The sequence below is a fragment of the Delphinapterus leucas genome, chromosome 16, assembly GCF_059928025.1.
Source record: "Delphinapterus leucas isolate spDelLeu-1000000601 "Yukka" chromosome 16, BTC_Dleu_Yukka2, whole genome shotgun sequence".
Classification (NCBI taxonomy): domain Eukaryota; kingdom Metazoa; phylum Chordata; class Mammalia; order Artiodactyla; family Monodontidae; genus Delphinapterus; species Delphinapterus leucas.
In genome coordinates this window covers 33,049,052-33,071,102 of record NC_143144.1, presented here as the reverse complement: position 1 = coordinate 33,071,102, position 22,051 = coordinate 33,049,052, and the positions used below count along the sequence as shown (strand labels likewise).

Below are 22,051 nucleotides of genomic sequence, written 5' to 3'. Positions count from 1 at the left end.
CCCCTAATTCCTTACAGCCTGTTGGGCATTTCAGTTCTGGAGACAGACACTGCACATCGCGGAGAAGGGGTCTGGAAGGGCCACTTCAGCTCAGATGTTGACTATGGTGCCCTCACTGGTCGGAGAGCCTCGGGGTGGATGCGAGTGAGCACCGGCAGTCTGTCTGGACTTTTGCATCAGTGAGGCTGCTGTTTGTGGGCTATGTTGACACAACGCTTGTTTGTGAGACAGCTAGGATGCAGTGCCAGGCAGTCAGGCTGCAAAGCCTGGGCTCTTTCCACGAGAGGACTTCTTTTTCAGCCCACAAAGGGTTAAGGCCGTAACTCCCAAACTGCATGGAGAACCCTCAGGCTCTGGGTTGAGGGCAGAAAGGCAAAGGTCCTTCTGTTTGGCCAATACTGGCTAATCCTGTTGCTCTGGTTCCAAGAAAAAGAAAGAAACTAGCTACATTGAGCCAGAGAGGCCTGGTACTGGTTCTAAGGGCTCTCCTGCAGGCCTGGAAGTATCTGTCACTAAGTGCCCTGAGCCCAGTGTTCAGAAGGGTCATTGGTTCCAACAGTCTCCTTTTACCAAGACAGAGAGGGTAGGGCCTGGCTGAAGGTCACACAGCACAGGTGTGGCAGAGCAGGCTAAGCTGGACCCTGCGATTCTAGAGTACCTGGTGCAGCCCCTGGCTTCCCCTGGCCCAGTCTAAGGACCCCCGGAAAGTCCGGTGAGGTGAGTCTGACTGACTGTTGTGGGGAGGGCAGGCTCAGCTAAGCAGCCTCCTGTCGTGTTTCAGAGAGGCCTTCTCCCACCCCAATGGGCGTAAAGACCCCTCAGTGAAGACCTCTCCCCAACAAAGGCCTGCAGTGAGCGGCCGCAGAGCTGCTGCCCTCTGCTGGCTGCCTGGCTCCAGCCAGCTTGGCTCGGCCCAGCCCTCAAGGTGCTCCTAAGGCTGACCGGTGGAGCCTGGCTGTCTGAGACCTAGACCCTGGGGCCCTATAGGTCAGGGAGTCCAGCCCCTCATGCCACAGAGAGGGAAACTGAAGTCCAGAGGCGAGAGAGGGGGCATATTCAAAGGCATGTGACAGTTTCGTTAGTCCCATAAAGGGATGCGTTGTCTTGAAGAGCAGTGAGCCTCCTGGCCATGAAGCAGGACAGGCTGTCTGGGAAATGCTAAAGAAGGGGTTTCTGCTCCCAGCTGGTGGCTGGACTCTGACTTTCTATGAGGCAGTCAGGGGAACTGGCCTGTGCTTCAATCCTGCTCCATCCTATACTGTGCAACCTAAGGCAAGTTACTTAACCTCTCTGAGCCTCAGGTTCCTCTTCTGTAAAGGTACAAGGATGTCTCTCATTTCCAAGGTTGTGTGTGATGGGCTCTGCCAGTTCCATGTGTCCCAGTTCTGTCTCATGGCTATACCCTAAGACCCTCAGGGCAGAGCCCTCATTTCCTACTTTGCTACCATTCTCAGTACTGGGGTGGACAGGTATTTGTGGCCACTGCTGCTGCTGCTTTGGAGTCAGGCATGAGACAGAGTTCTGGATCTGCCAATTATTCGTTGTTGTATCTCACCCAGGTGATTTAACCTCTCTGGGCCTCAGTTTCCTCATCTGTGGAATGGGTACAAAATCTCCTTGCAAGGATGACAGCCAGGACCAGGCACACAGCTCAGTGAATGCTGTCTGTGACCATACACCCATGGCTTCAGCAGTGAACACTCTGAGGCTGTGGGGAATTCCTCCCTGGAGAGACGGGGAGGGCATTGCTGCTGTGCTAACTGGTTTCTGTCTCCCTTTCCCACCTCCTCTCGTACCCGTCTCCCCTCTCCTGTGCTCTGGTCGCCTCAGCCTTTTTTCTGTTCCCCGAGAAGATCAAGCATGTTCCACCTCAGGGGAGGAAGGAGGAGCAAGTCCAGAGAGGCCTGACTTTGAGGGGGACCCTCAGAGAGGGGGCTCAGCCCTGCTGCTAAGGGAGGGGCCAGGGAAGAACCTGGTCCTGAAGACTAAGTAGTGCCCGTGCTGATGCCCCTCGGGAGGGGCCGTGGGGCTCCTGCACTTCTGCATCCTGGCGTCAGAGGGCATGAAGGAGAGAGTGGGGCAGGGGGCTGCCAGCGTCCCAATGCTCTTCATCCCAGAGCCTGGCCCTGGTGTGGCAAAAATGTGTCCATTTACTGCCCAAGGCTAAGTGGTTTTTAATTTATATCCTCCAAGTAAGCCGGATCCAGAGGAATTTGTTTCCAGAGGTCACCCAGGGGATGATAGCAACCTGGAGGGCTCAGGCTGCCCCCTGAATGGGAAGCGGTGCGAGTGCGTGCGTGTGTGTGCGTGTGTGTGTGTGTGCGCTGTGGAGCGGGATGGGGGGTACTCGGCAGCCTCGCCCTGCCTAGGCCCCTTGGGATCTCTCACCTGTCCTATCTCATCCCTCCCCATGGGGCACAGCTGGGGCTGAGGATGCCCAGGGGGATAGGAGGACTGGCAGCAAGCAGGGCCCTGGGGCTCCTGGGGGGGGGTCAGTGGTACCAGCCTGGGACTGCAGCAAGCTGCTCCCCTTCTCTATTGCCTTGTTTGTAAAATAGCATTGATAAGCCTTTCCCTGACCCCTTGCAGTGTCTTCATAAGGATGCAAGGAGACAGTGCCAGGAAAATGCTGTGGGCACCAAGGGTGTCTTCTATGACCCCCCCCCCCCGCCCCCCAACCTTTCTTGCTGCTGGTTCTATTGTGCTCCAAGTGACAGTCAGACTCAGGTCTCTATGGCTGTGACCAGTGGGCCAAAGTCCCCTTTCTGGCTAAGCGGCAGGTCGGGGGTTCGGGTGGGGGTCAGAGCTGGCCATTCAACCAAGTGTATGCCTTAAACTGGGGTGCAGAGTTGGCACTGGGCTTTTGTCTACACAGTTTCCTGTGGTCTCATCCCCTGCCAGTGAGATCCTACAGTTTTCCTTGGGCTCCCTCCTCCAGGAAGACCTCCAGAATCCCTCCATCCTACCCTCCAAGGATGCTCCCCTTCAGAGCTCACACAAATCCCATCCCATCCCTCACCTGCTTAAGACCCTTCAAGGGCTCCCCATTGCCCTTCAAATCATCTCCAAACTCTTCTCACTTAGCTTGCAGGCTCTGTGTTAGTTGGTTTCTGCTTCCCCCTTTGACCTCATCTTGTACCCCTCTCCCTCTCCTGTGCTCCAGACATCTGAGACTTCTGTCTGTTCCTTGAACAAATCAAGCCTCAGGGCCTTTGCACTGGCAGTTCCCTCTGCCTGGAGCACCCTTCTCTCTCATCTTCCCCTGGCTGGCTCCTTTTTGCTCTTCAGGTCTCAGCTGGAGGTCACCTCCACCAAGACTTTTCCTGACCACCACCCTGCCCCCTCTTACAGGGCGCTGGGTTACATCCTTACATACTCCTTATGTGTTTAGCGTCTGCCTCCCCATCGGAAGGTAAGCTGTTTGAGAGAGGCCCATTGTGCTCACTGCACACCCCTCGGGGGGCCCCTGTGCAGGACCTGCCCACAGCAGGGACTTGGTGAATGTTTGTTGAATGAAGAGTTGAATGACAGGGCTGGGGCAGGGCCAGTTTCTAGTCATCTCCTGTCCACCTGCCCAGCCAGCCTGGCCAGGGCCATTGTTGGATTCAGCCTCAGGTCCCCACCTCCTAGGCAGGGCCAGGCTTGGGATGGGGTGCTGGGGGAGCGTGGCAGCCCCCCTTCCCCCTTCACTTACGGCTACCAGCAGCTGGGATGGGAGTAACATCTGTCTCTGCCCGCAGGGCTTAGCCTGACTCAGGATCCCCACAAAGAGGATTAAGGGAGCTGGGTGAGGGAGGGGGAGCTCAGGGGGCTGGAGAATAAGGAGGGCTGGGCAGTGCAGGCTGCCGCCTGATTTGGCCCTGTGGCCCTGAGGGAGCCAGATGGTGTCAGCTTCGGACAAATGGAGGAGCCCGGGGAGGGTCTTGGCTGCATCCCTGCTTCGCATCCCTAATGGCCAGAAATATTCCCTCTAGAGGCAGACGGGTCTTGACTTGAATCCCAGGTCCATTTCTAAGTGGCTGTGTGAACTTGGGAAGTCAGTCACAACATCTCGGTTTCCTTCTCTATGAAATGGGGAAGAAGACAGGACCAGACTTCTCTGAGGACACAGTGAGAAGGCGTATCCAGCGGGCCAGGCTCAGTGTCAGGCACAGGAGAGGTGTTCTGCAGTGATGGCCTTCCACCTCTCTCTTGTCCTGGAGGTTCTCAGAAAACATGGTGCCCTTGAATTTTACTTATTGTTCCCGCCTAACCAGGCATAAGTCTTGGCCTCTCCTCTCCAAGCCTTGGAGTAGCTGGGCTCCCCAGCAATGTGTTTACCCACGTTCCCTTTAAAGCTGACTCAGGACCCTCTGAGCAGCTGCCCTCACTGGCCGCAGGGGTGCCCTCACACTTACGGATATAGGCCACGTGGCTGGGGACAAGCATAAGCTTTGAGCTCCTTCCGCGTGGCTGTCAGCCAGCAAACTCCGAAGCCTGGCAAATGATACCGCTAGCTCTGGGCCTGGCCTCTGCCCAGCTTGTATCCTAGACCTTTACCAAGCTGAGTTAATCTCAGTTCCCTGGGTTCTGTTGCACAGCTGGGCCTTGGTGTGTGCCATTCCATGTGCCTAGAATGCTCTCGCTACCCTCAGCTGCTTGCGCAGATGTATCAAACTCCTACAGATGTAGAAGTGGCTCCTTTTCTCAGTTTTCTGCAACCTGCCCAACCACCCAGGCCGACAACACTTCCCTTCTCTACGCTGCCTCCATTTTGTACACAATTTTCTCAACCGTCTCTTTCCACATCTGTCTCCCCCCTAAAGAGGGAATCAGGCTTGGCAAGGTCTTACTCATCTTCAGTTTCCCAGGACTTAGCAGAGGGGATTGTACATGATAAACGAGGGATCAATCAGTGTTCATCTGGATGGATGGATGGATGTAATAGGAGCTCGATAAACGCTTACATGAATGGATAGATGGCTGGCTGACTATAAAAAGAGCTCAAAAGATGTTTACCTAAGTGAATGAATGAATGACTGGATAAAAGGAGGGCTGAAAACCCTTCAAGAGTCTCTCTGCTTTACTTATGATGGAACATTTACTCCCATCAGACTTGGAACTCTTCAAAGTAGGATCTGTGTCTTTCTCACCAATTGTAAAGAACCCATGTCATCCCGAGGACTCTGTCTCCCCATCAGACCAGGTTCCCTGGGGGTGTATGTGTGTCAGGGGTACACACAGAAGGGCCCTCCCCTCCAGCAGCAGCCTGGACAGGCGCACTAGTCCCTAGCCATCCTCCCTGGGTGCAGGCACAGGCGGGGCGAGTACAGACTCACCGTCAAACAGCCCATCAGGCTCTGCTCAAAGGGCCGCTGGAAGGCTCGCGGGTCTCCGCACCAGTCCAGCAGCTCCGTGGCAGCATTGTGGAAGTTGGCAGGGTTCTGTAAGTGCTGTGGGAGAGGGAAAGGAGAGGCAGCATGAGGCTCCAGGAGTGAGGCCAGCACACGTTAGTGTGAGAGAGTCTGGGGCCGCAAAGACCCCAGGCATCCCTGGGGAGGAGACACACAGAAAGGGGCAGGCCAGGAGTAATGGGTTTTCTCAAACTCCTTCTCATCCACCTTCCCTCTGCATCTCCAACCCCAGCCCAGTTCCTGGTGGCATGGGGATTCGCGGCCCCATCGCAAAGATAGAAAAACCAGGGTTTAGAAAAGGGCACTAATATTAGATACTAAAATGTCTTCTGGATGCTGGCAGTGGGGTAGGAAACCCTGTGGGCTTCAGGAGGGTGGCATGTGGCTCCCATCCTTGGGGCTGCTGGCTCTCCCTGAGTCAGGACAGACTGGCCCTGGAGATTCCTTCTTGATGAGCACCCACCCCCACCCCTGCCCCAGTAACCACCACCACCATGCTGCCTGCTCCGGCTTCAGCAAGCCCTGCCATAGCCAAACAGTCAGAGCAGGGGCACCAGAAAGAGGCCTCCAGGCCACACCCAGCCGGGAAGGTGCACTCAAGCACACTTGTGCCCAGGTTACTGTCACACCATAGTCAGGTGTATGTGGCTTAGCCACCCCTATTCCCCAAACCCAGATTTCCTGGGCTCAGTCTGGCTCAGCTCGGGGGTGCAGGCCCCACCCAGTTACGGGGTCTGAGTTAACGGAGAATGAATTCTGGTGCCAGGGCCTCTAGATCCTGCTTCAGAGCCAGGCCACGGGGCTGACAGGGGTGGAGGGTGGCTTCCATGGCTACCCCTTCCTTCCTTAACACTTATCCGTGTCTTCCAAGGCCAGGCCGAACTAGGCACTGAGTCCAGGGTCATGAAGCAGGTTGGGGCTGAGCTGGGACTCCAGGGCTGGGTGCGACCCCCTGTGGGTCCTCCATCAGGACACCTAGAAGGTGTCCACGGGGGTTGGAGTGTAAGCCAGCTGCAAAGGGGATGGTGGTACCTTCTGGGATCCCTGTGTCCTCGGTGCTGGGAGAGACTGGGAACAGTAGCTGTCCCCAGGGCAGTGGCTCTCTCCCAACTTGCAGTGAGAGTCTGCCTCAGAGCCAAGGCAGGGAGGGGTCTTAGGAGCTGCCAGGTCTCAGAATTGGGAGGCGAGCCGAATGTGCTGGGGGAGCCCCTGTGGGGCTGGTGCCCTGGAGTCATACTGCCTTCATCCACAACTATCTACTGACCTAGGGCAACCCCTCCCCTCTCTGAGCCTCAGTCACCCCATCTGTAAAATGGGGATGGCAGATCACGGCTTGGTGGTGGGAATTTTTGTCTTGCTTAGGGTTTCATCACTGCTATTACAATGTGGTTTGTGAAAGGCAAGATTTAAAAGTGGATGGAGGAAAGTGAAATGAATTGGAGTATCCTCCCTCTGTGGGAGCAAAGGGAGAGGGAGAGATGAAGGAAAGAAAGAGGGCAAGCGTGCAGCGACACAGCCCTCCGTTAGGGGGCCACGGTGAGGATTAAACAAGATGAGGCTTATATGGTGGGCTGCTCGCTCCCACGTGGGGCTGCCCTTGGCCCCGACTCTGTCTCCCAAAGGCTCCGCTGTGCACTCGGCAGCTCCCGCCCTAGCCCCACACACGGCTCTTTCTGCAAAGACAGAGCTCCCTGCGTGTAATCTTCCTGCAGAACACGGGAGGACATCCACGGCTAGAAGCAGACCCTTTGAGAGGGCAGCACGGGCCCTTGCCTCTGCCGCCTGTGCCCTCCCTAAAACCTGCCCCCTCCAAGGCCACGGGCGGCATCTGGTCTCCACGTGGAAAGCCATGCAAATCGGTTAATTCCCTGCCTAGCAGTCTCCCTCTGCTAACTGACTTATTCCGTTTATTTCCATGATGTCACACCCAATTAGCAGGGTCAGCAACCACTGCCTGGTGCTCTCAGAGTCGCCCACCTACAGCACTCCCACCCTCGGCACACCTCTTTGGGGCTCTGGGCTCCCAGTCTCATGGGCCCAGTTTTGTTCTGGCCCCCAAGGGTCCAGCCCACCTCTGAGCTTCTCCACTCTCGACCCAGCCAGTTCACGTGGCCTTCGGCTTGGGCTATGGGTAGTGACTCATGGGCGCAACTCATTGGTAGAAAGGACGTCAGGCACCCCATTCAGTAGCTATTGCTCTGTGGCTCTGTGGCCTTGGCCAAACCTCCTGCCCTCTCTGTGCTTTTGTCATCTGCTTAGACTACAAGGTGGCTCCGTGATGCAGTGAAATGAACAGGATAGACCTGGACCAAACCCCACCTCGGCCACTGAGTCACACAGCCTGGGTGTGTTCCTGAGCTCCAGATCTCTCATCTGCAAAACGGGGTGGGGACAGCTTGCAGTGCTGCTGCAAAGTCTAGAACCAGCATACGCCGTGACATCCCCATTACAGAGCAGGTGTCTGGTAAAGAGTGCTATTGCCCGAGACGCTAGGACCTCTGTACAGTTTCTTGGTTCTCCTGCAAGCTCCTTGAGAGCAGAATTAGGGCCCCATTCACCTCCAGAACCCCCAAAACTGGCACGAGGCCAAGTCCATGCATTAGTGGTTAGTGAGCAGCTAGCTGGCCAAAGGATGGTCCATCTGCAGAGCTGGCCAGCAATCTGGCAGCTTCAGAACGGGTCCCCAGTGGAGAGGCCAGGGCTGGGTGGGCTGAGCTTGGCTACCCTTTGATGATATGGGGATGGGAGCACAGATTTGAATCACAGGCAGAGGCCTCCCTGGCTGTGGCTGTTACCGGATACTAATACCTCATCCCTCCCCAGGAAGCCTGCCCATCTCTACAATTTCTCAGAAGATCCTCCTGGGCTATATCCACTGGCCACTGAGTCTGTTGGAGCAGGAGCTGGGGACACCAATGCCCAGATTAGGGACTGGCTACCCAGGCCAAGTGATGAATGCATTTTATCAGTCCATCTGTGAATCAAATCATCCATCCATCCATCTACCCATCCACCCATCCATCCAAAAATCAATCAATTCATCCATGCATCTATCTACTTGCCCGCCAACCCATTCATCCATTTACTACTTTATCCATCACTCATCCATCCGTTCATCTACCTATCTTCCTATCCATCCAGAACTTATCCAACCACCCACTCATCCATTCATTCATCTATCCATCATCTATATCCACCTACCATCCGCTCACCTAACTGCCTTTCCACTTGTCCATCCATCCACCCATCCACTCATTCCCTTAGCTATCGATCTGTCAGCCCACCCCTCTCTCATTCTTCCCCAGCGTATCTGGGCCCCACCCTGGCCTGGACTCTGATGACTTACAGAGGAATACGGCACATCCCCTGCCCTTGAGGAACTCAGCCTGGTGGGAGACCTGATGTATACCTTGCAGGGCTTGTATCTTAAGAGAGAAAGAGCAGGATGGGTGAGGTAACTGGGTGCCCAGGAAGCACCAGGGCTCAGAAATGGGAAGTGCAGATACTCAAAAGGGCACCTGGGGTTTGGGGAGGCTGCTGTGCAGGAATTAGCTGATTTGCATGGCTTTGCACGTGTAGCCCAGATAAGCCCGTGGGAACATGAGTAAGGCATGTTGTAGAGGGGGCACTGGTTCTCCCTGTACCTGAGGCTGAGAAAGGAGAAAGGCAGCTGAGACAGAGGCCTGGAGGGAAGATGGACAGCCGGGTGCTCGGGAGCTGGTGCGTGCCAGCAGTGGCTAGAACCAGAGTGGGTGGACAGGGAAGGCTGCGTCGTAGAAGTCAGGCAGGACCGAGAGTCGGGGGCTGTGAGGCCCCCGATGGAAGCCACAGCTCCACCAGCCAGAGGTAGGCACAGCCAACACGCATCATCCTCAGGGCACGCAGACCTTTCTCTTCTAATTAGGATACGGGACATCTGAGAATCAACAGTCTTCAGCCAGCCACGGTCGCCCTCTGGGGCAGCTGAGGAGCAGACATCAGTGCTGAGCTGTGTGTGCCTGGAAGTGCGGGAGTGGGCGTGGAGGACACAGGGAGCTCTGGATAGCCCAGGGTGGGGTGGGGGGGACATCTGGACAGCCTGCTCACCCTCACAGGTGTGCCACTCTCTGGCCCAAACGCAGAGCTCTGTGTGTGTGTGTGTGTGTGTGTGTGTGTGTGTGCAGGGCAGGCCGGGGGAGGGCAGTGGAGGCGATCTCTGGCTTTTCAACAGCTCTGGGACCCAATGGCTGGGTGTGCATCACGATGCCCATTTACAGACGACGGGAGATGAAGCAGTGACTTAATCAAGGTCAGGAAACCAATGAGTGGTGGAACGGGGGTTCAGGTTCGCTGACTGGTAAATCTGAGTCCTGTGAGCCATGCTTCGAGAGGGCTGCTCCTGGGTGGGCTTCTGCCCCCGCTGGATCCCTGGGAGGCCCAGGGACTAAAGGGCACCCTGATTTCTGCAGGGAATCAGACGCAGAGAGAAAAGACAAGTTGTGAGCAGGTTTTAGGGGGAGCTGTTTGCCCAGCACACAGAGAGGGTTTTGGCATAGGGGCTTGACTGTATTATTGGGGGTGGAGCCATTGACAGCTGATCCCTCATGGGCAGAAGAAACTGGGTCAAAGGCAGAGCTGGGAGAGAGTCCCGCAGAGCCTAGAGGCGGAGGAGAAGGAGGGAAGGGCAGAGGAGGAGCCCATCGTCTGGTTTCTATTCTGTGATGGGGAACAGGGGCGTAATTGGCGTTTGGGAGAGCTGCTCTGCGGAGTTCAATCTGTAACAAGTCTTCTTCAATTTCCTCTCCTCAGACCCGGCCCAGGCTTCCGAGATTGCTCTGTGTGATGCTAATGGGACGGAACACATCCCTCATTCCTGCCGACTAGCCTCAGCTCTACTGGGCCCTGGTGTTCGGCGGGGAGGGGGCATGCTGGGTGGGGGTGGGACTGTGAGCTCTGCCCCTGCCTCCCCCCTGGGGTCCTGAGGCCAGAGGGCTATGCTGGCTACCCGAGCTGCCAGCTAAGCCCGCCTAAGCCAGGGGCCTCGCCACAGCTGTCCCCTCCCTGTCACTGCGACACTGAGGCCAAGAGCCCCCGCCACAGTGAGCTGATCACCTGCCACGTGCCAGCCTGGGCTACGTGCTCCACCCACAATGTCCTCAGAGCGTCCTACGAGGTTGGCCTTATTGGACCCACTTCACGGGGGAAACTGAGGCTCAGAGAAACAGAGGGACAGGCCTGAGATTATACCGTGGGTGGGTATGTGGAGGAGTGAGGATTGGGGCTCAGGTCGGTTTGATGGCAAAGCCTCTGCCCTTTCCGCCATATCTGCTCCTTCCTGGAGTAAAACAACACCGGAGCCTGTGCAGGGACACTGCTGCCCTGGGCTGCAGGGAGGCTGAGCCCAGAGGGTGGCCGCATCACTCCTGGTCACCACTGGGGGGCATCTGCCTGCCCAAGCGTAACCAGGCTTCTTAAAGTGGGGACCTCTGAGCCCACCGTGAGCAATCCGGACAGGGTACTGGCAGGCGAATCGCGTCTTAAGCTTGGTGTGAGCACAGGCAGGAGGGGGAACTTGTACCCTCTGGGACGAGGCCCTCTTGGCACCTGTGGGGCAGGACTGTGTGACTTCGGGTGACTCCCTTCCCTCTTCTGGGCGTTGGTTTCCTTTTCTGTAAGACGGTTGAATTTCCCAGGACCTTTCCTTTTCTATTTCTTTACAGAGAACCCCTGGATCAGAGGAAGTGGGGAGCTTGGGTCTGGGAAGGAGATGAGGCACTTCACTGCATCCTCAAAACAGCCCAGAGTGCACAGCAGAGCTCAGAAAGGGCACGACGCTGGCCCAAAGTCATACAGCTGGGAAGGGAAGGGAAGGGACAGGAGAGAGCCGGCCTTTGAACCCAGGTGAGTGATTCCAGTGTGAGGCTGGTCCATGCCAGCCACATTCTCACGAGGTGGGCAGTTGGGGAGACTTAGGCAGTCAGCCTTGCCCACTGTCACCTCCACCCAGCACCTTGGGTGCTCAGCTACACAGTGTAGAGCATCCCCACTGCTCTGCCCGCCTCGCCTGCCCTGCCCTCGCCAGCGGGCCTGGCTGCCAGAGGCGGAGGGGCAAGCCCGGGCCACACACCCACCTGCTTGATGCACTGCAGGCGGTCATTGGTCTGTTGGATGTGCCTGTCCATAGAATTCATTCTGGCCGTTTCACTGGGTTCTACCCGAGAGCCATGAACGTTGTCCAGCCTGTGAAGACAGAGGAGAGTGGGTGTCACTGGGGTTGTGCCAGGCCCGCCGGCCTCATCGCCACCCTCCTGCCCCGACACAGGCGTGCTGGCCTCAGTGGCTCCCAGCGGGTTCCAGGGCCCTTCGTGAGCTGTGGTGGCCTCTGCCCCGGGCAGCCCCGCGCTGGAAGGAGGAACTGCGGCCACGGCCAGCCAGCGCTTCTCCACGCTCAGCCCTGGGGGAACCCCATCTGGGCTGAGGGCAGGAGGTGCTCCTGGGTGTTCTCTGTGGGTGGCTCATGTGGGCACTGGGCAGGCGTGTCCACCACGCATTTCTACACACACGTGCGTGTTGGGCGGCGGTGGTAGGGACGACGGCTCCATCCGCAGGTTCCCGGCACAGGGCTTACCCACTCGATGTGGCTGTGTGTGTGTGTGTGTGTGCGTGCGCGTGTGTGTGCACAGGGATCTTTCCACATGACGACCTTGACTGCACGTGTGGTCTAAGTGCAGCAGCCCCGTCAGGTGCCCTCCCCGAATCCCCCACGCCTTAGAGTTTGCAAACCACAATTCCATGTTTCCCCTTTGCCCTCCCGGGAAAGAAGGAGGGCAGCCCTCAGCACCGCCCCCCTTTTCCAGATAAGGAGACTGAGGCTCAGAGAGGGGAAGGGAGTTACCCGGTGTGGCACAGGGAGCCTGTGTCAGAGTTCGAACGAGGCCCCGGGGCTCTGACTGCCAGTTCACGGCCGAGTGGTTGGGGGACACAGCTGTCACACTCAAGAGGCTCACTCTTCCTGAATGGCGCTGGGCCTGGGGCACATGAGCACGCATGTGAGGAGGCCCCTGGAGCCCCCAGGCCTCTCCAGGGAGGCCTCGGCTGCAAAGGCAGAGATGGAGATAGCGATGGAGGAGGAGAGGCAGCGAGACAGAGAGAGAAGAGAGAGGTTTCACCTCTGGTCCCCCCACTGCTCATGGGTCCAGGTCCTCGGGCCAAAGCGTAAGTCTGCTCGTCACTGGCTGTTTGCCCTCCCAGAAGCCAGGCTGCAGACACATGGGTCAGACACATGGGTCAGACACAGGGTGCTCAACAGGGGCCCCCAGCACCTGGCCTTCTCTGTTATCCCGAAACGCTGCCCCCTGAAGGCCCCTCATCTCCGTCCGCGTCACCAGGTCCCATCTACCAAGTACGTTCTGTAGGCTGGGCCCTTGCATTCTCTTCTTGACTCCTCACGCCTGCTCTGTAAGACTAGAAGCATCTCCATTTTACAGATGAGGAGACTGAGGTCTGAAATCTGCCAAGTCCCATGGCTAGTGGAAGCTTGGACCGTGTCTGTCTGCCTGTCTGCCCCCATGCCCTGGCTCTCTGCCCCCAGCACGGGCACCCTGGTTGGGGAAACTGACACCATGCCTGGCCGCAGCCTCACGAAGAATGCCCTGTTCCTCTTCCAAGGAATTCTTCGCTACACAGCTCCTTTAAAGCACTTCTTGTCGTTCCATTTGTGCTTGAAAAGGCAACTCATTTGCGTGGTTCAAAAATCACGGGTGTCCAGTGAAGTGCTGGCCTTGTTCAGCCCCCAGGGGCCTGCCCCCAGGGGCCTTTCCGGAGAGAACCAGTGGCATCCGTCTCCTTCTGAGGGACTCATCTTAGAGAAGCAAATATCTATGTGTACTATCCCCTGCCACTCCTTAAAAAAAAACCCATAAAACGATAGCATTCTTTTTTTTTGCGGTACGCGGGCCTCTCACTGCCGTGGCCTCTCCCGTGGCGGAGCACGGGCTCCGGACGCGCAGGCTCAGCGGCCACGGCTCACAGGCCCAGGCGCTCCGCGGCATGTGGGATCTTCCCGGACCGGGGCACGAACCCGCGTCCCCTGCCTCGGCAGGCGGACTCTCAACCACTGCGCCACCGGGGGAGCCCGAGCGATAGCGTTCTATACACACTATCTGGGCCTTGCTTTTTTCCTCTTAATAATATCTCAAAGTTTATTCCACGTCAAGACACGAAGAGCCTTTTCATTTCTTAGTGGCTGCACAGTATTCCCAGGCACCGATGAATCATTTATCCAACTGCCATCTGAATGTCCACCCGTGCCAGGTGCTGTCCTAAGGCCCGAGGTCCTAGAAAAGGCCCTTCTGCTCCAGGGGCTCACACTCTTGCCCAAGTGATGAGGCCTGAGCTGTCCCCAGATTTTATTATTGCAAACAGTGTTGAGGGATCGCCTTTTATATCAGCCACATCATTATGTGTGAATTAATCTAGAGAACACCCTCTTGGAAGTGGAGTTTCTGGGTCATTTAGGCATTTGTACTTTGATAAATGCTTGTTGGATTCACCTCACCTTGGAGCTTTCCAGCAAAAAGGTAAAAATGGGAGTAGCATCCCCACATTGGTTTCTCCTACCCTCACCCCACCAGCATCCCTCCATTCACACCACCATCACGCATTTACATACCCAGATATCCAACTTCTCCATTACTTATCCATTTAAATGCCCGTCTGTCCATCCATCCACCCACCCACCCAAACATCTTCGGCCTCCCCTTGCCCATCCACGCATGCTTCCAACTCACCTGGTAAACACTTATCAATATCTATACTGTGCTAGCTCTATGGGGCATGAGAGATGGAAACGAAATCAGTTTCTTGGGTCCGTGGAACTCTTGGTGTAACCCCATATCCACTCCATGTCACCTACTAGGTGGCTGTTGAATTCCTCTTAGAAGTTAGGTGCTGGTCCAGGCACTAGGCAGAGACACTGTTACTATATCCCCACTTTACAGATGAGGAAACTGAAGCTCAGGGTTATAGTAGCAGCTCCAGAATCCTGGCTTTCCCACTACAACCAAAACTTTTGTACAGGTACTGGGGATGGGCCAGGGAGGGTGGAGGGTACCACCGTCTTGTAGGTGTGTGTGTCAGCGGGGGGAGTGGTGACAGGGTTACTCTCCTTGCTACACCTGTAAGTCCCCCAAGCAGGGGCTGGGTTTCTCCTGCTGAGTTTACCTGCATGGAACCTCAGCCAGTGCTCACATGATGAGGACTCCAGGGACCAGGGACAAACCCTGGTGAGGGAAGCAGGGATGTGGGTGGGGCCTAGAGCAGGAGTGAGCCAACGCCACCTTCGGTGAGGCCACTTCAGTTCCTGGTGCCAGATGCCATCTGAGTGGAAGAGACCCTGCTGGTCTCCCAGGCACCTGGCCTGGTGAGGTAAACGGGGAGGCGGGTCTTTCCAGCCCCACCCAGGACATGAGTGAACACTGGCTGCCAGGGTCCCAATGAGAGAGTGCCATTTCCACAATCAGTGGGGCAGGGACGCCAAACCAAAGGGACCCATTACACAAAGGTCTCGGGACTTCCCTGGTGGTGCAGTGGTTAAGAATCCACCTGCCAATGCAGGGGACATGGGTTCAGTCCCTGGTCCGGGAAGATCCCACATGCCACGGAGCAATGAAGCCTGTGCACCATAACTACTGAGCCTGTGCTCTAGAGCCCGCGAGCCACAACTACTGAGCCTGCGTGCCACAACTACTGAGGCCCGCACGCCTAGAGCCTGTGCTCTGCAACAAGAGAAGCCACTGCAACGAGAAGCCTGCACACCGCAACGAAGAGTAGCCCCCGCTTGACGCAACTAGAGGAAGCCCACGCGCAGCAACGAAGACCCAACGCAGCCAAAAAAACCCAGAAAAAAACAAAGGCCTGCGCCAAGTCAGGAGGAGCCTGAAGGAAAATACAAAGAAACCCCAGGCCTGTGCAGGCTTCAATCCCCTGGCTGCAGGCTGCAGCCAACCAGAACAAAGGGCCTGTGGTGGCCCAAGAGGCCAGCAGGGGGTGCTGTTGATGAAGCTAACTGCCCAGGGGGCTAGAAACCTGCACTGTGGAAATCTGGTGAGGGATTAGGTGGCCACACAACACTCTGTCTCTAAGTAGGAACTTTTGGGGGACTTCCCTGGTGGTCCAATGGGTAAGACTCCACACTCCCAATGTAGGGGGCCCGGGTTCGATCCCTGGTTGGGGAACTAGATCCCGCATGCACACTGCAACTAAGAGTTTGCACGCCGCAACTAAGAGTCTGCATGCCGCAATGAAGATCCCGTGTGCTGCAACTAAGACCCGACTCGGCCAAAAAAAAAAAAAAAAAGAGAAAGAAAGAAAAGTAGGAACTTTTCCAAGGGTGGGCACGGCCTTTTGTCTCTAGTGTCAGAGACCTAGTGGGGCCTTGATAAATGCTTGTAGAATGACTGACAGATCATTTCTGGGGCCTGGGGCTGCTCAGCCCACCCAGGGAAGCCCCAAGCAGGCACCAGGAGTCCAGACTCACCCAGACAGCCACCTGGGGGCCCAGAGGTTGTCCTTCCCTGTTGAGCCGTGGCAGAGGGCCACAGGTTTCCCCCAAGGAAGCAAACAGTAAAGGGGAGATAGACTGTCAGGTTTGTCTCCACTCTGGCTCAGGGGCAATATTTTCTAGAGGCCAGTGGCTGGACTGAGTTGGCTTCTGGATTCAAAGATGCTCAGAATATCATTGGCCAAAGGTGTTTTGAGGTCTCCCACCACCCCGAGTTCAGCTGGTTTTATTCTGGGGAGTCTGAGGCCCACAGGTGCTGTTTCCCGGGTCACACAGCATGTCTGGGCTGGATCTAGACACCAGGGGGCTTTTCTCCCAGGCTGGGGCTCCATGTTGTAGGAACCAAGAAATGAATGGCTAGGCCTGGGACACCTGTGAGACCCAGAGCATTGACAGGAGAGACATCACAGGGACAGCTGTGTGTCGTGTAGCTCTTAATCTATAAAATAACAAAATGTCTGGCTAATTAAGGAGATACTCACAGGTGAGGTGACATTTTTAAACCACCAAGATCATTGGGAAATTGGGGTTATTAACACCAGGAATGGATGGGGCTGGAGGCTCCAACCCCGCAGAAAAAGAGTCAAGGCCTACAAGGCTAAAGATTATGGACATGGAGAGAGAAGGAGGGCTGAAGGAGGCATGAGAAAGCTAATAGCTCACTGAGGGGCAGTCTGAGATCTTCCATTAGTTCTGCACCTGCTGTGTTTAGGCACCAGGCCAGGCCCTGTGCACTGATAATTCACTCAATCCTAAAAGGCTCAGAGAGGTGAAGTGACTTGCCCAGGATCACACAGCTGGGACAGTGTTGGGCTGAGATTCAAACCCTCTGCCTTTCTAACCATTAATGTGTTGTTCTTCCAACTCCTCCAAGACTGTCAGGGCCTCCTGGAAGTCCCCACCCAAGTCTGTGCCTCAGCCCAAAGAGATGTTCCCCTGGTTCCACCCAACCTGTCCAAACCCATCCACTTGCTTCTAAGGCCATCCTGGTGCCACTGGGCTCCCTGCCTGCTGGCCAGTGCCGGGAAGTGGCGTGCGCTCAGCGGCCAGCAGAGGTCGCTCTCCGCCGCAGGAGCGTTGCTGGGCTTGGCTGCAGTCTCTCTCCTCCCAGCCTGGACTCCTCTAAGCTAAGAGTCGAGTTGCTACAAATCCTCCGTGGCGGTTGCAACTCCAGTGCCCACCAAGGCCGGGCTCCCTCCCAACTGGAGATCACTGTTGGCCCGGCCCTGGGTGTACCCAGGGCCTCGGCCCTTCTTCTTACCATCTGCCTACCTCCCAGTGGGGAGTGAGCTCAGGCGGTCAACCGCCTGTGGCCCCGGGCCCTCTCTCCTGGTCTGAGCAGCCACCAGCCTGCAGGAGATACACAGCTAGTCAGCTTGGGGGCCTGGAGGCAGCCCAGCTCTGCCACACTCCTCCAGGCCTCAGTTTTCCCATCTGTAAAACGAAGGCTAGCAGGCTGCTGGCAGCCCTTCAAACTCAACATCTTAGGATTTTGGTGTCAGGAGCTCCAGCTGTTTGGAAAATGCCATCTCAACAAGTGCAGGATACTTGACTTTAGAACTGCGAAGGCTGTCTCAAGGCAGGCCTGCAGGGAGCCTGAAGGCCCAGGAAACTCTGGTAGAACCGCTGTTCCAGGGTCACCTAAGACCGCAGACACTGCCCCTCTCTCTGCTATACACTTTTCCTTGCAGCTTACGCTCAGCTTGGCCTAACTGCACGTAGGCAGGTTTTCTGACGGTGACATGTGGGTTGGCCGGTCTTCTCAGCTCCCAGGGGAGCTCTTGAAAGGGACAAGCTTCCATTCTGCACGACTCACCACTAGTGGGGCATGGGCAAGTTCAGCCTCAGAGGAGCCTAGAACAGAAGACATGCTCAGGAAAAGCTAGCTGCTCTCAGGCACGTAGGGCTGCTCAGAGAGTAGACTGCTGAGAGTCGAAAGGGAGCCTGGGAACCACCGGGTCCTGGGTCCTCATGCAGCAAGATGGACACAGGGAGACAAGGGCAAGCGGGACTGGAACTCATCTGTCGGGGTCTAAGGAGGGCCCTGGGTCATCTCCAGCCTCCCTGGAAGCATCTCTCGTGTTCTGAAACACTGGGGGAGGCACATGGCCCTCAGCAGGCTCCTGCCTAGAAACGGAGAGCAGGGTGCTCTCAGCTGCCTTGTGGAAAGTGGGGTCCTGGAGCCCTGGAGGCAGCTCCCTGGGGCTGACATCAACAGTACTAACATCAGTGTGTTTTATTTTTCCCTTCTGAGGCCAGACAAGTTAACTGGCACACTTAACACACAAGCACCCAGGGGAGAGGCATTTGCATATGTGTGTGCGCACACCCACATAATTATGTACCCCCTTTGCACACTTACGCATAGGTATATGCACACACTTGAGGGCTGGCCCAGACGTACAGAGCACACACAACTCCTGACAGCTTGCACAGGCAAGTGGCAAGTCCCCAGGGGAGCTGTGTGAGCAGTGGTGTGCAGAAACAATTCAATCACCATGCACGTCTGCAGCTCAGACTCCCCCGGGGCGAGCAGTGCCGTCAACAGGGGTGGGGGGACTATACCTACAGTCTGCAGAGCAGAGGCTGCATTCCAAGACATTGCCAGGGCCAAGGAGCTTGGGACATGCCTGCTCGTCAGCCTGGTGGCAGAGCCTGGGGTTCCAGGGGACCCATCCCGACCAGCCCCTTTCTAGTTCTCAGACTCCAAGAGGGGCAGATGTCGTGGATTCAACAGTGACCTGAGTGTGACAGTGTCACTCTAGGTCCTCCTCTGCCTGGCCCCCACCTCCCACTACTCCCAGCTGACCCTGTGTCCTCCACGTGGGGCTGCTCCCTGCCTCCTGGACTGTGCTCTGAAGATCACACCTCTACGTCTTTGCCTCAGCCCAGAATGCCTGGCCCCCTTCATCCATTAAGGCCTGGTTCAACGGTCACCCGCTTGGTTGGTTTCCCCCAGCAGAGCCACTCACTTCTACTTCTATGTCCTCAGTGCCCCTGTCACGCACCCCCAACTTGGTGGTACTAGACCAGTGGGGTGTCTTTGCATCCAGCTCCCCCGTCAGCTGGGATGTCTTCCAGTTGTGGATTCCCAGAACCTAGCCTAGGGCCTGGTACCCAGCAGGTGCTCAGCAATGTTTATTAGATGGATGGATGGATGCGTGGATGGATGGCCTTCATTGGGCCCAGAGTGGCAAGAGCTGAAAACCCAATGACTCAGCCCTAATCAGAGGATCTTAAGATGGAGAGAGACTCTGATAACTCGGTCTGGGGTTTCCAAAGAGTGATGCGTGTACCACTGGTGGAACAAAGACGATTTTAGGTGGTCCATGGGCAAAACTTGTACATTTTCATAGTGAAGTATCTGGACTAGAACAATTATCACTGGTGAGTTCGTGGATATTATTACTTAGGACAGGGTTAAATAAGGGAGGGATGGCAAACCTAAAAGGATTAAAGAACCATTTTAAACATAGTATAAATGGTATGAAAGTGATGGAAGTTAAGCAAGCACTGATGGAGTTTGATGCCTTCCTCCTCTTAAAAGTAAAGGAGCTCAGAGAGGTGTAGCAGCTCTGCAGCCTGCACCAGGCACACTGCCTGGAGGCAGAGGAGGAGGGTGGTGGTGAAGCAAAGACAGAGAGACTTTGTGTCCTATCCCAGGGAAGTCAGGGAGGTGGGGCAGAGGGACAGACATGAGTGGGGAGAGGGAGGAAAGAGGCAACTCCAGGCAGCTGACCGGGACCAGCTGCTTCCCATTCTTGGCCAGGCAGCTGGAGCAGGCCCTTGGGCCACCTTGTGGCCTTGCCTGGGGTGAGGCCCCTGGGTAGGGGGTGGGCCCTGAGAGCCAGACCTTCTTGGCTGGGAGACTGTGGGAGGGCACTTTATTTCCCTAAGCCTTCATCCGTCAAACAGAAAGGTGCTTCGCCTCCCGGCCCACTGCGCTGAGTAAGTGAAGTCACTCAGGGCAGTGTTCTGAAAAGGGAAGTCCTGATTTGGACAACAGCTCTTCCAAATCCAGGTCCCCCTTCTCGACTCCGGGAGTGCCCCATGACAAGACTCGACCAGGCTCCACAGCTCCTGGCCACAGAGTTCAGACGCTCTGGCTTGGCACTTGAGGTTCCTGGAAGGGTGGACCTACTTCTCTCCATGACCCCATCTCCCAGCTCCCGCTCTCCTCTACAGGAACCCCTACTGTCAATGGTCGTTGATGGGACAACACAATGTACCCTGGGTGCTTCAGAGAGGGGGCTTCCTGAGGGCAGCCTTGTACACCTGACAACCTTTTCTGGGACACAAGTTAATCCAGAGGAGAGGATGGCTGATTTGGGAGAACACGTGTTGATGCTATGCTGACAAAGGTGCCAACCCACTGTCCCGACCCACCCCACGCTGTGCTGGGAATCCCAGCTGTACTTGGGGTGTGCCTCATCCCCCTGGGGCATGTGACACCTTAGCAGGCCCAGGCCATGCCCTTGAGGCCAAACCCTCCTGCCACCTTCTGGCCACACTCCAAGTCCGTGACCTCAGGGTGAACTTCCACTGCCAGCTTCTCTCCCCAAAAGGTGAAGGAGGGCCAGCTTCAGCCCTGGATAAGGTTGCTGGGTTTTCTCTCATTCCCAAGGCTATGCCACCTCTGCTTTTTGTTTCCTCAGAATGAAAAGAGAAACTGAACAAGTACTGAACCCATATGTGCCAGACAGAAGGCTCAGATGCCATGCAGTGGGAAAGGGGGAGGGTGGAAACAGCTCCTTAAGGGCACTCAGAGATCACAGGGTGGGATGAAGCTGGAGATAGAGCCAGGGTCCCCTGACTGCCATCTGGTGTCCTCTAGAAGGCTGTAAATACCCTGCAGATATTCCTACAGCTCCAGCTCTAGGACAAAGAGGTGTTCTCCACTGTGTCTTCATTACCCCAGCCCCTCAAGCCTCCAAATCCATTCACCTGGCATTCTCCAGGAGCTCCAGACAGGGGCAGGGGCAATGGCATGTCCAAGGGAGAGTCAGATATAACTAGATGAGCCCTTAAGAAGCACATAGGGCTGTGGTGTATAGGATGCTACTCCTACCTCCTGCACCCATGACAGGCATGGCCAATCAGTCCGTACTCTTCCCACTGGGTCCAGACATGCCCCAGCCAATCCTCCACACACCCTTCTGCCCACCCTTCTTAACCACCTGGTACCGACACACGAGAAGAAAACCTCTGGGCACCTCCTTTTTTTTTTTTTTTTTTTTGTGCCGCACCAGGAGGCATGTGGGATCTTAGTTCCTTGACCAGGGATCCAACCCGAACCCCCTGCACTGGAAGCGTGGAGCCTTAACCACTGGACCGCCAGGGAAGTCCTGGGCAGCTCCATTTTTAAAAGGAGTGACTGGAGGCCTAGAGGAGAACTTAGCCTGGCGTCACCAGCCAGTCGAGGCATGAGCAGAGACCTGCATGCAGATTTCCCAAGTTCTGACCTAGTTCTCTCTTCCCTAAACTGGGAGTCAGAGCCAGGCTCTTCTTGAGCTGACAGCCCACGTATGGACCACTCAGGCAAGCCAGCCACATTTCAAGCAACCTTACATCAACCACAGCCGTACAGCAGCTTGGGGACACTATTATCCTATTTTGCAGAGGAGAAGATTAAGGCTCAGAGCGGGTGGGTGATTACTACCCAGTCACACAGGGACGACACAGGCTGGCCCAGGACAGTAGCTGTTTCTCCTGAGCCTGGCCTTTTATTTTTACGTGTATACCTTTTCTTTTAGTTGGTTCCTATGAACCGTCAGATTTTTAAAAAGACTGATTTGCACTGAAAGTGGTAGATGATGAAAGCAAGCAGGCCTCATGGCTTAGATCTAGAATGGATCTGGGGATCTGCTCAGGTCCATCATTTACAGATGAGGAAACTGAGGCCCAGGGCAGGGGCAGTGGTGGAGGTGGAGCAGAGCCTTGAGCCTCTGTTCTGGGTCAGAAGTGGGGCCAGGGCCACACACGGGCCTCGGGAGCCCTGGCTGCCCTGAACTTCTCGGCTCTCTCTGCCCACCCATGTACAGGAGCCTCCTGCAGGTGCCGGCTGAGGGCAGGCCTGCGGGCCCAGACCGCTCAAATGGGGGCCTGCCCCGGGGAGCTC

At 56.2% G+C, this 22,051-nt stretch overlaps 1 protein-coding gene across 10 annotated transcripts in view; it reads right to left on the bottom strand.

The window, feature by feature from the left end:
* ZMIZ1 (zinc finger MIZ-type containing 1) overlaps positions 1-22,051 on the bottom strand; it is a 230,684-nt gene that overhangs the window by 95,413 nt on the left and 113,220 nt on the right. For 8 of the 10 annotated variants that reach the window (XR_016388087.1, XM_089897764.1, XM_089897763.1 and 5 more), the window contains exons 5-7: positions 12,268-12,467; positions 11,504-11,612; positions 5,319-5,432 (exon numbers count right to left, since the gene is read on the bottom strand). Coding sequence is in view for 9 of the 10 variants with exons in the window: in XM_089897763.1 (XP_089753889.1) it covers positions 5,319-5,432; positions 11,504-11,612; positions 12,268-12,467 (423 nt within the window). In the remaining variant the exon portion in view is untranslated. The remainder of the gene's footprint in view (positions 1-5,318; positions 5,433-11,503; positions 11,613-12,267; positions 12,468-22,051) is intronic. The other 2 variants (XM_089897766.1, XM_089897765.1) reach the window with 1 other exon arrangement.